The sequence below is a fragment of a genome, unplaced genomic scaffold, assembly GCF_019419815.1.
Source record: "Pyrus x bretschneideri cultivar Hongxiangsu unplaced genomic scaffold, Pyrus_bretschneideri_v1 Contig8, whole genome shotgun sequence".
Classification (NCBI taxonomy): Eukaryota; Viridiplantae; Streptophyta; class Magnoliopsida; order Rosales; family Rosaceae; genus Pyrus; species Pyrus x bretschneideri.
Window position 1 is genome coordinate 5,372,881 of NW_025999820.1, and position 13,361 is coordinate 5,386,241.

At 34.9% G+C, this 13,361-nt stretch overlaps 1 protein-coding gene and 1 non-coding gene across 2 annotated transcripts; one reads left to right on the plus strand and one right to left on the minus strand.

The window, feature by feature from the left end:
* Positions 1-4,086: 4,086 nt before the first annotated feature.
* Positions 4,087-4,280, minus strand: LOC125473245. The gene has a single exon (XR_007255124.1). It is a non-coding gene; the product is annotated as a U2 spliceosomal RNA (small nuclear RNA).
* Positions 4,281-8,207: 3,927 nt separating this feature from the next.
* LOC103956551 (ribitol 2-dehydrogenase) lies at positions 8,208-10,116 on the plus strand. Its single transcript, XM_009368560.3, has 3 exons — positions 8,208-8,811; positions 9,174-9,267; positions 9,383-10,116. The coding sequence occupies exons 1-3, from the start codon at positions 8,416-8,418 to the stop codon at positions 9,679-9,681; spliced, it is 789 nt and encodes a 262-aa protein (XP_009366835.2). The 5' UTR covers positions 8,208-8,415; the 3' UTR covers positions 9,682-10,116.
* Positions 10,117-13,361: the final 3,245 nt, after the last annotated feature.

Sequence of the window (13,361 nt, forward strand, 5' to 3'; positions counted from 1 at the left end):
CTCATATAGAGAATAATCAATCGGCAAAGTCTATCAAAATTCGCATAATCATTCTAAAAGGTCACATACTCACAGTTGTGACTTACGACTCAAGAAATCTTCTAATAATTCTTAATGTTATTCTAATTCCATGTCGTGTTTGTTTCATAGTATGCACCAGATAATTGGTCTAATTTAAAACAAAACACGAAAGTTCTTATTTTACGTTTAACATGTCGAGGAGGGTGCTATTAAATGGTAACAAGGTGTTAATTTAGAAATACATCTCTTTTTAATGTTGAAAGCAATTTCTAATTTGAATCTCTCTACCCACTAACAAGAAAAAAACACAATATCAAGCGAAAACATAATTGTAGACCATAATAAATTGTGCAAATAGTGCCATTTGATTCCTAGCCGTATATGTCACCATATACATATATGGAAGGGTTCCTTAATTTGGATCAGTTGACGAAAAGAAAAAAGGCATAAAGAAGAAGAGAGGAATAAAATAGGAGAAATTAAAAGTTATATTGCGTCACTTAGTACTACAGTCTAGTGGTATTTCTCTTTGAGATATTTTGGTTCGAGTTTCACCAAAGACGAATTTAAACTACATTATTACTAGTTCATTATGAAGTTAAGCACATTTCTTTTTTTTAGTATAAATAATATCATTTGTTAAAAGCTGCATTGCATATCCATTAAATGAGATGAGACCCAATAGTTCTTCAAGATTTGATGGGGTCGTGACGGATCGCGAGACCCAATAGTTATTCAAAATTTGCAAAAATACTCCTCGCATATGCAAAGTTCTATTTTTTTGGTCTTTTTCTCTTGGTACATTGCAAAAGTTATACTGGTTATCTGGTTTTATTTTGCTACGACCCAATAAGAACTCAAGGACTGGAATTTATCTAGTTGCTGCTAATTAGTGCATGCAAAAAGTTTAGTATTATTTGAACTCTTATAAACCGTTGTAAACAAGTGCATATGTATTCACGTTATAGTGTCAAAACTAGTATACATATAGCTTTTATAAGCTTGTTTCAACTCATGATATTAAAGTGATGATTAAGTCGTAAGTAATAGGTTGAGGGAGCGAATAAGAGGAGCTAGAGTATGGCAGAAGGAGTTTAATTGAAGACGTTGAAACTATGGTGGTTCAAACTAATTACCTAGTTTTGGAATACAAAATAATAGCTACCTAGTTTTCTCTGAAATAAATAACGCATTATATTCAAGTTATACTGAAAGTAAAAACAAACAGTTTTTCATTCTTATGTGATTAATTAGACATGACACAAAATGTGCCCTTCTAACCCTAACATTTGAAGGGGATTGAAATGAATAAGTTTGCTTAACAAGTAATAAATCTTCCACTTTCAAGTTGTACGTTAACTTCTTCCTCCAACTAGAACTATAAATTAATAACAGTGAATTTTGAGAAATCCAATCCAATTCTAAATGCCAAAAAGTCCTGAAAGTGATATATGGTAGCAGTATTTGACTTTGAATTTCTCCCTCATTAAGTCGTTACATATATCTCCACCATCACTGCCACCCAACCAGACTAGTGGCGACTCAAATATCCACCAGCTCCGCCACCGCCATATCTGCCACTGCCACTAAACATGTGAGCTCATTTAAGATAGTAGACCAGCTTGCTTCCCTTTCCTTCAATCCAAATTTATCCACAAACCAAAGTATTATCTGACAGGAGCCATACAATATATACACCTCGAATTAGAGCTATAAATTTATTAAAACTCTGCTTTGTCTTCATCTATATATATTCCAATGAGAATATTGATACTTGATAGAATGTGAAGAAAATGACAATACGTGCACTGATATTATTTTGTTCGTAAATTTACCCTATGGATTATGAAAGTGACAATTTGCCTGCATATATATCTTGATGCTAACGCAGAGGCAGGGTTACGGTTTAGAGGAACATATATATATCTTCTGCCAAAGAATTCACCCATGGAATGCTAATACTATTTAATAAAATATTTCTCTTTAAGTTTACCTTCCTTTTTTTTTTTTTTAAGGAAACAAAAGTTTGCCTGCGTTCTAGGCCATTTATTAACTTGTACCCATAAAACACAAGCCATTATAACATAACCAGACAGATATTGATACATAGATATATATATAATTGGTATAAAGGTTGAAGATGATCCGATAAGCTTTCTCTAAAGCTCAATATTCAGCTGGAAAGAAATCTAAACCGCATATACGAGCTCAGTTAAGTTAGCTAGAGTAGTGTGCTTCGGATGTACCAAAGTTTAAATACCTTTTCTTATAGTTTAAATGAATTTGGTGCAAGTGCCCTCTCAATCCAGCACCAAAGATATATACGAACAGATTCTAATAATTAGTAGGGTCTTTCCCTCAGTACGGTCCCCCCCAATTCATGATTGAAATTTAAGATGGTACATTCATATATACACATTTTTCTCTGAGTTTTTCTCGTACGGCACCCTTTCTCTCTCGAGATTGATTAAGTATACGCAGGGAAAGGACAACAAGATTTTTGTGGTTGTGGGGACTGTTGTCAATGACATTAGGGTTTATGAAGTTCTGCAATTGAAGGTTACAACATTGAGGTTCACTGAGACTGTGGCAGTAGGAGAGTGCTTGACATTTGATTAGCTTGCTTTGAGAGCACCATTGGGTCATAACAGGGTTCTCCTCAGAGGTCTTAAGAATTCTCGTGAAGCACTTCTATGTAAATGGTTTTGAATTTTGAGGGTATTTAAATTTATTCATGTGTGTTTTTTGATATATTTGAAATTTTTTATAAAAAATGGACATTTATAAATTTGGATGTTAAATTTAGATTTTTAATGACAAATACTCTTTTTCTCTTCACATCAAAGATAAAGAGTAGCTGGAGTCCTTATCTTGAAATCAAGTTTTCTTTGTTTTTTCCCCTCCTTGCGTGAAGAGCCGGGAATACTAGCTAGGGTACCCTTTGGGTATGCCAACGGTTGTATACAGGTATGCATGGGAAGTCTCAGCTAATAGGGTGCCAGATTAGGGCTTTTTGTTTTATGAAATTGGAGTTTCACTATAAAATCAATTGATTATATGAAGAGTAGCCAAAGACCATATAAGCCCTTAGCTAGCTAGCCTTGTCTCTCACCGATGTGGGACAAACTATCCACACATATTCAACTCCTTCAAAACTCCCCCGCACGTGTGGCTGATTTCGAAGCCGGCACATGGACAACAAGTGGATGACACGAGAGCACATGTGGCCCTCTAGCTTTCATACAAAGGATAACCTACTCTGATACCATGATAAAATTGAAGTTCTACAATAAAGCCAATTGACTAGCTCAAGACCATATAAATTCTTAACCAGCCTTGTTCCTCATCGGTATGGGACAAACTGTCCACACATATTCAACTGTCAACACTTCGAGTGTAGGAAAGCTGCTACTTGACTTCAATTGAGGTTGTGCCTCTTTTAATCGAGAACAATTTACATGCACTGTAATATTCCTATTAATAATTCATTGTCATGTCTAATACATTAATAGATTGTAACGCTTGATGATTGTGAACACGCTATACGCATGTCTTTCTTCTTCCAATCACCATAGTTAAAATCCTAACTAATTACATCTACATAAACATAACTTACTAATTTATCATTTTTACCTTCACTAAAAAAAATTTCTCTCACAATTGTCAACTTTAGTTTAATCTACTATCAATCTTTAAAACATGCATATCAATTGGTAGAGTAGATATAAAATACAAGTAATCGATATGCACAAATGAGTAAATTGGGTGAGATTAATCTTAAGACCGTTTTTAGTTAAGATTAAGATGGATTTGTGATGGTGCAAATAAACCGCACGTACTAAATGCTCAATCTCGGTCCAAATCAAATTTATCAAAATTAACATGATGACAAATTTACTTATTATGAATGAGAATTCAAGGTATGTGTATCCTTATCTTTTTATTTTTAAATTTTATTATTTTAAGAGGAAAGAAAGGGTTCGAAATTATTACAATAATTTAGAGGAGGAGAGTTTCAAACTTGGAACTCATATGTGGAAACCCAACACCCTATCCACTAAGACATTGGACTACATGTTTCTGTAGTGCAACTTCTGGACGACGCACGAGAACTCCAATGGCAAGCTATTGTAATGCGCTCTTCCCCTAAATTAAAAAATTAATTTAATATTACGTGAATCATTAGTCCACATATCAGATATTAAACTAATAAGAACAAATACTACACTTGATCTTAGCCAAAAAGCTGAAAAAGATATGTGTATCCTTATCATTTTTAATATATCTTTCGTTTGTGTTCATTTACCAAAATTAAAAAAGATATCCCTACCAAGGAGGTCCATATATGATTCTCTCATGCATAAACAATTAGATATGAGTTCCACATTATCTCATATCATTTCCGTCCCAAAAATGTAAGTAAACATCGCAATGTTTACCTTTTTTTAAAGAGTGAATTTAGCTTAGCTCAACTTATCTTGACCGAACAAGTCAAGATTGGGCCAGCAAAATTGGTCTTAAATGTAAAAGTACCATAATTTGAAATTGCTCACAAAATTTATGAGTTGAGCACTAGAGTGTCGAGGGTTAGATAGACATCAATTTCTTCATTCAATATACGCTCAATTTAGTAACCGTCCAACTTAATTTTGTCTTACAACCAATTGAGGTGATTTTTTTTTTTTGAATAAACAGTATTATTTATGTTAAGAAGGAGTAGGTGGGCTTAGCATCACAATGGGCTAGAAATAATGTGGTTTAAATTTATCTTTGACGAGAATCAAACATAAAACCTCTCATTTACAAGTGAAGAAGAATATCATTAGACCATAATACTAAGTGGCCCAATTGAGATGGTAAGCTCGACTCTTTTTGTTCATGGATCTATGTCTTCAACTCGACATGGTTTAATCATTGAGTTTAATGTTTTGCTTGAACTTTTAGGTTTTCCACAGTAGGTCGGAAAATTCTATGAGTCTAATAATTTAGGAATCAAATTCGTACAATGGATTGAAAATTTTGAGTATTTGGAGAGTGATTCTTATTTTTTAATTCAATATATTTAAATCATATATGTGATTCCTATACAATATATGACAAACGAGAGAAGATAAATAACTAATTATAAAATATAAGAAAAAGAAAAAATTGGCAAATCCCACATTTAATACTCATCCTTATCAAATTCGCATTACTTTGACAATAATATAGTACAAAGCAAATTTACGGTGCTTGATTTTTATAAATAGACATTACGCTCATTTAAACCACTGCAAAATACCTTATTAGGATCATTTTCTGTTTTTATTATCGTTTTTTTCCTCTAGTCGTAAATCGTTTGTGTCTCACTTGAATACCTAGAAGTAGAAGGGACAGATGTACCAAAGTCACTGGTGTGCTGACACAGGATGAGTAATGGAAGCAAGCTTTGTACAGCTAGAACGAGCTCAGTCATAAATGTGGTATACATGCCCAACTCTAAACGACCTGGATGCTCTCTCATTCCCATCTTATATCTTTTTCATTCCTTCTTATTTTATGATTACGATTAAATCACGTTAATATTTTATTTTTTATTACCTTTTACCTTATTATTTCTATAAAAAAATATCAATATAAAATGTTAAAATAATTTAACCGTAATCATAAAAATAGAAGAGAATGAAAAGAGTATGGGATGAGGAGGGCAGAGAATCTAGGTCCAACTCTAAAACCCTTTGCCATCTCAATTAATGATGCCTACGCCACAAAGTTTTCTTAATGTGTCCAGAACATAGGGCGGAACACTATATATTATTATACAATTAGAGAAATTTTTTTAAGTGCTCCTCCAAGTATATAATAACACGTAATGTTTCACTCTGTGTTTCAGACAACTAAAAATCTCTCCACAAAATAAGCACAGGTCATATAAAATTTTTATATTCATTGTATAAGCTTGGTGATGTAAAGTGAATTTTAAGTTTATTTCACTCTCTATTTCATGTACACCCCTTTCATTTAGGCTTATGTTTATTTCAAGGGAAATTTGACATATTACCAATTATAAATTTTGATGGGATGAACTTATTCTAAAAAATAGAAAAAAGATAATGTAAAGTGAATTTTAAGTTTTAAGGAGTAAAGTGACAAGTTTCGAGTTTTAGGAACTAAAGTAGGATCGTGAGATCAAAATTGAGTACTAAGGAATGAAATGGCGATTTTTAAGTTTCAAGGGGTAAAATAAGATAAAAAATCGAGTTTAAAGGACTAAAGTGATGACTTTTGAGTTTTAAGGAACAAAGTGAGCTTGAAATCGAGTTTCAGAAAACATAACTAAAAATAACCCTTTCATTTATGATCTTTGATTCAAGCAAAGAGCTACATATACATTTGGAGGTTGTTATGATCTTCCAATCTCCACGATTTACCGGTATTATGGCATTTCGATTTCTACGCAATATCATGTAGAAAAAAATTTACCCTTAACAATGCGTTAGTAGATTAGATCAGTACCACTTTACAGTGTCATGTGAACATACTAGAAAATGGTTATAAATGTGTGATTAATATTAACCCTCTTATCAGTTTCTATAAGTCAACATAGACACCGTTTGAATTGACTTAAGTATAGGAAGATTAAAAGACAAATAGAATAAGATATACAAAAAGAAAAAATGATATGGATAAATAAATTCGCAATATAATTGATACTTTTGTTTAGAGCATTAATTAGCGTGATTGAGTTTTTCAGAATGTCAACCATAACTTTTAAAATATTTTATTATCCTTATTTTTGGTACAAGTCACTGTTTATATAATATTTTTTTTTATATTAAGGTTTTATAGATAAAATGATTTCTGAGATTTGCATAACACATCACTTTGATCATTGAGATTGAAAATCAATAGAAATGATCCTGAGATTGTCCACCATCCATTATTTTGGTCATTCCGTTAAAAACTCCGTTAAGTGTCTCAGAGCTTTTAGTCAGAAGTGTGGGCAATTTTCAAAGCTTCGTAACTCAATCGTTTCTTAACCAAATTTGACCCATAATATATCAAAATGAAGATGGGAAAGTGTAGAACAAGATTATACCTATTTGAAAACCCAATAAGTGCCGGAGATGGCCGGAAAGTAGCCGGAGATGGCCAGAAAGTAGCCTAAAATGTGATTGGTTCTCGGATAACTAGAAAACTCGTTGAAAATTAGGTAAACTTTAAACATTCATAACTTCTTCAATACTACACAAAATCGAGTGATTCAAAAACGAAAATTATACTTGACAATAAGATGAAGAGAATGGTACCTTTATCAACGGCTAATTCGACGTAGTTTGGCTGGAAAATGGCTCGAAAGTGGCTAACTAGAGACCAAAACAACCCCTTTCGAACCGTTTTCCAACAAAACCACGGAGAGTTAGCCATCAAGAAAGGTACCATTCTCTTCGTCTCGTCGAGAAGTATGATTTTTATTTTTGAATCACTCAATTTCGTTGAGTATTGAAGACGTTATGAACGTTTAAATTTTACCCAGTTTCTAGAGAGTTTTCCAATTTTTCTGTAAACCAGTCACCTTTCAGGCTGTTTTCCAGCCATCTCTGGCAACCATTGGGCTTCTAAGTATAATCTTGTTCTACACTTCCCTATTTTCATTTTGATATATTATGAGTCGAATTTGGTTAAGAAACGATTGAGTTACGAAGATTTGAAAATTACTTAAACTTTCGGCCAAGAGCTCCGGGACACTTAAAGAAATTTTTAACGGAATGATCAAAATAATGGATGGTGGACAATCTCAAGGACAATTTCTATTGATTTTCAATCTTAGAGACCAAAATAATATGTTATGCAAATATCAGGAATCATTTTGGCTAAAAAGCTTTATATTAATTTTGTACATATAACTTATTCATAAGTTTATTTTTACTTTTTATTTATACTCTCGTTATTTTCGTCGGTTGATATTTTTTAATTTATTCGATTCGACAAACAAAAATTAAGAAGTCTGAGAAGTAAAAATAAATTTATGAATAACACCACCTATAACCTTAACATGTTTGGGAGTTTTAACGAAGCATTGTTTACTTTTAATGAAAATGATATTTTTACTCTAAAAAGCCATTTATGATATTATTCATTTACAATACTTTTTTGTTATTTTGATAAAAACTTAAAATTTTGAATCACTTTTCATTATTTTTTCTAATGCTTAGGCAGGGAAGGCAGGGAAGGCTGGGTTATAAAAAACGGATCCAAAACCCAGAAGCAAGGCAGACGCTTACAGCTAGAAGGCCGAAGGAGAAAAATGCTATGCCTCTCCCAAAGGAGGCAAGGACCGACTCATGACCTAGCAGATCCTAGCCCAGCCAACCCACAACCCCTCCTCATATTTCACCACCTACACCGTGAAAAATGAAGAGCATGGCAAGCTCAGCTCCTCAGCGTATAGCCGCCATCGTAGGCGTCGGGCCGAAGCTGGGCCGCTCCATAGCCCGCAAGTTCGTCCACGAAGGCTATACCGTCGCTATTCTCGCCCGCGATCTCGGGAGGCTCTCGAAATTCGCAGACGAGATCGCCAGGGAAGAGAAGGCCCAGGTTTTTGCCATTAGGATAGACTGCTCCGAGTCTAGAAGCGTGAGGGAGGCATTTGAAGGGGTTTTGTCTTTGGGTTTTGTGGAGGTGCTGGTCTACAATGCGTACCAGCAGCCGCCCAATTGGCACCCCACCAACTTCACCGACATCCGCCTCGACTCGTTTGAGAAGTCCCTTACCGTTTCTTCCGTCGGAGCCTTTCACTGCGCTCAACAGGTAAGACCGAGCAACTCTGATCAATGATTCAGATTCACAGTCGGACAATATAATTTGACAGTTTGAAAAATAGATAGCTAGATTCATATGCACCTGAATATAGTTAAGAACAAGTTAAGTTCAGATTAACACTTTGATAATATATATTGTACGGACTACGGATATATGCTACTTACTGTGTTTATAGTACATAAAATTAATAGTATGTTAAACATGGTATTAGTTCGAGGTAAGAACAAGTTTAATTAATTAGTGGTTCAGATTAACAATTTGACAATATATTTTGCATAGCGATAAGCGTCTTAATGCGTGTTTGATGTGCTTCAAATTTATATTAATGTTAAATATGCTATTAATTTAAGGTGCTTCCGGGAATGGTGGAAAGAGGAAGGGGGACAATTTTGTTTACGGGGTGTTCAGGTTCACTCAAGGGCATTGCTGGCCGTTCTGAACTCTGTAAGTACAAGTTCTAGTTTTAACATCGATTTTCTAGGTGTAACTATTACTGCACCGTCTTAAGGTGAAAAGAGTTTTTCGCGTGACAGTAACACCCATGTGACACTATGACCAGGTTGCGGAAAATTTGCATTGAGAGCATTATCACAATGTTTGTCGATGGAGTTTCAACCGCATGGGATACACATAGCGCATGTAATCATTGATGGTGTGATTGGCCCACCTCGAGGGGGCCAATCATCATCGAGTGCTTCACAGAGGACGACGACGTTAGGTACAACGCCAATAGGGGTTGACGTGATAATGGATCCCGACGCGGTGGCTCAAACCTACTGGCAGTTGCACGTCCAAGACCGGAGTGCTTGGACCCAAGAAATCGACCTCCGTCCATCTAACCCCCCCAAATTCTGTTAGCCAATTAATGTCAATTATTAAAGGGGTCTACATAATCTTGTGATCATAATTACTTAATCATGATTATGTTATAATTCTTTTTATTTCCTCAGCCTACTTTAAGAAGAAAGAGTTATGAAGCCAGTTTCCAGGAGCCACTTGACCTAGCAAGTAGCAAGGGACATGCTGGAGAGGGAGGTCCTAATCTATCTTCCAAGTGGCCCGGAAACAGTAGGGTCCAGCTTAAAGATGAGAGTGGGGCCCCTCATGTTTCTCTACCATTCCTCCCTCTCCTTTCATAACCAAACCCTAAATCCAGTATAAGAAAAGCGTGAATAAGAATATTTTCTGAGACCGCGTTTGGTGTCTGGGATTGAATTGCTTTCGTTGTGTACAGAGTGTGATAATTTTGTAATAATTATGTTTGTGTTAATGTGATTTATGAGATTATACGTATGTGATTCTCGTTCTGTTGGTGAAAAATGATTGAGGGGACCCAATCGTGTTCCTATATTTCTAGTGTTGTTCCTTGTCAATTCCTCGGCATAAAATAAGGAAGTGTAAAGGAGGCTACTTTCTCAGGTGATGTTTGGTGTTCATGATTGAATTGGTTGCATTTTTGTATAGAAAGTCATCTTTTTTCTTTTTATTGTTCGTAATGGAATGCAACGATCATTCTCTAAATATCAATTCTTGGATTAGTCAAAATCAAATGCAGACAAGATATCTAATCCAACATCAATACAAGATATCGATCAAATACTGAAGGCAAGCGATGCAAAAGCTAGATTGTAAAGAGGAGAAGGAGGAGGCAGACAAGATTTCTAATCCAACATCAAATACAAACAAGATATCGATCAAATACTGAAAGCGAGCAATGCAAAAGCTAGATTGTAAAGACGAAAGGAGGAGGTGGAGGAGGCGCCATCTTTGATGTATCCGTGGAAGGAATTCTCCACGATATTCGCACGTATTGGCCTCTCAATCTAGTTATATTTTGAAAAAAAATTATTGAAAAAAATTAAGATCATCTCCAAGAACCTTACTTTTATGAGGAGTGCTACGGGAATTCTCTAAAGAGCGAGACAATTAGAGTTTAAAACATTAAAAGACATTATAAAACATACAAAATTTGATCTCTCTAGTTTGTTTAACATAAAAAATTAATAATTAGATAGAGAATTTAAACACTATTTGTTAAAATAAAGAGTGTTGTCGGAAATACTAAATTAAATTGGATAGCTAAAATAGTTTTTAGACACTATTGACTAGCGAAACTAACAAAATTTAAAATAATTGTTGACGATGCTCTAAGATTTGTAAATTGATCATTTTAGTTATTTTTCTTATTATTTGGAGTTGATGTAACCAACGGTGTAGCTCACCGCCTTACCCGTCTCGGTCTTTCTCTTAGCCATTGTTGTGAATTGTTAGTTTCCCCACCAAGTGTAATCATAGATTTACTTGTTGAGGATACCTTATCGCCTTAGTTGGTTCTTTGTACTCGCCCATTGTAACAACTTTGATCCTAATCTACTATCGTTTCTTTCAAAAAAAAAAAATGTCAAGGTATTGCTATCTACATATCTATTTTTACTTCTTACACACTCCTCTTAATTTTCAACCGTCGAATAGAATGAATTGAAGAAAATCAATTATCAAAAGTTAATCAAAGTTTATGACAGATAAAAATGAGCATATGAATAACACTATCATTAATGTAATTGAAGAGATTAGATGCGTGTGATTGTCATTCCATAAATGATACTGTCATTCTATAAATGAAAGGACCGTTTTATTTTTAGTACAAATGAAATGGTGTTTTACGATTGAAAGATTGAAAGTGAATCCGTTGTCGGCTTGATGCAGAATTTTGCATTTTGTATGTGCGGCCAGGATATGAAGTATCTAGTTGGAAAGGCACGGAATTGGAAAAGGTAGGGGGGGTGGCGTACTAGGCTAGGGACACTGGTTCCATGGACAATATTACGACTTCGTGTCCCAACTAAGGACACACAAATTCTTGGATTTCCTTTTCCTAAAGTTTCTGAAATACTACTTGACAAAAAAATAATAATAATTAGTACCTGAATCTATATATTTTGTACCAGGATCATGATTCTCTCTTGATCTAAGGATGAGAATCCTCCTGACCAAGAAATATGGACCGTTAAATAAAAATTCAACAGCTACAAACAGGGAGATTCCTTTAAAGTTATAATAATTATAATCGTTAGATTTTTATCCAACGATCCACATTCCTTGATCAAGAGGATCCTCATCCTTATATCAGGAGAGGATCCTGATCCTTGTACCGTACCACCGAATTTGATGAGGTGAAATACATTATTGAAAATAAAAGATATTAAATACAAGAGCCTAAGAGGTAAATAAATAAATTTTGTTAGCTAAAATGGTACATGAAATTATATAACTCTTCATTTTAGTTCTTAAAATTTGAAATCAATAGAAGTGGTCTTGGAGTTTGTCCATCATCTATCATTTTTGTCATTCCGTGAAAAATCTCCTTTAAATAAGACCAAAATGATAAAAATACCTTAAATTTTGTCAAATCATTTTAGCTCATTATTTATTAATTTAAGGGTATTTTTGTCGTTTTGGTTCTGCTTAACATAGATTTTTCATGAAATGACAAAAATGATTGATGGTGGACAAACTCAGGGACTTCATCTTTCGATTTCAAATCTCAGAAACTAAGGATAGAAATTATGCCAATCTTATAAACTATTTTGGCTCAAATGCCAAATGAATACCGGAAGTGGAAAGTAGCCAAATTTGGCCTAACCGCCACTCTTGTCAACCGAACACAATCTCTTTGAGTGAGAGTTTTTCTCTCCTACTGAGAGTCTTTCTCACCTTCTATTGTGAATCTTCAAAAATCAAGAAAACCCCGTGGCGCCAACCCTAGCCGCGGCTGGGGTTGGTCGCCGTTTCCTCCTTTCTCTATTTCTCTCCTCTACTCTTTGTTTTTACTACACTCTCCCCCTTCTTTTAATCAGATCTGTTTTATCCCTCTTGCCCAGTTGGTGTCCTTCTTCTTAGTTCATCATTATTTCGATTTCCAGCCATGAATATCGTGGAGATTGTGTGTAGAGCTCCGGTGTTTTCATCGGCTCGAGTGTTTCCAACACCACCACCACCACCTTCTCCTGATTATCTGCCTTTACCGGCAGCGTTGTTCATGGGCTTCCACGGACTTCATCCTGATAGCTGGCTTTCGTTGTGCTATTGATGGTTATCCATTCTTTGTGGTTGTGCTCGTGAAGCAAATCAGGGTAGGATGTTGCGTCTGAAGAGGAGATACTCGACTGTGGATGAGGAATTGGACGAATCAAGGTTGCTGTGGCGGCGACGGTTGCAGTGGATGCTTCTAGAGTTTGTAAATCCGTCTATGTGTTTGGGCTGCAACAGTTGGTTGGCCCTATTGTACTTTGTTTTGTCTTGGCCCATTGTTTGCTTGTCCATGTGTTAGCTTTGGGCCTTTAGTTGTATTTTTGTTTGCTTTTGGTCAATAATAAAAGTAGCACTTTGCCAAAAAAAAAAAAAAGGTACGATGTGAGTCAATTGCGGTGGGTGGTGGTGGCAACATTGCATTGGAGATGTCAGTTGTAGCGGGTGGCAACAACATTGTATGAGAGATCAGATCTTAAACTCTAGTGGACTAATCAATAATATGTATT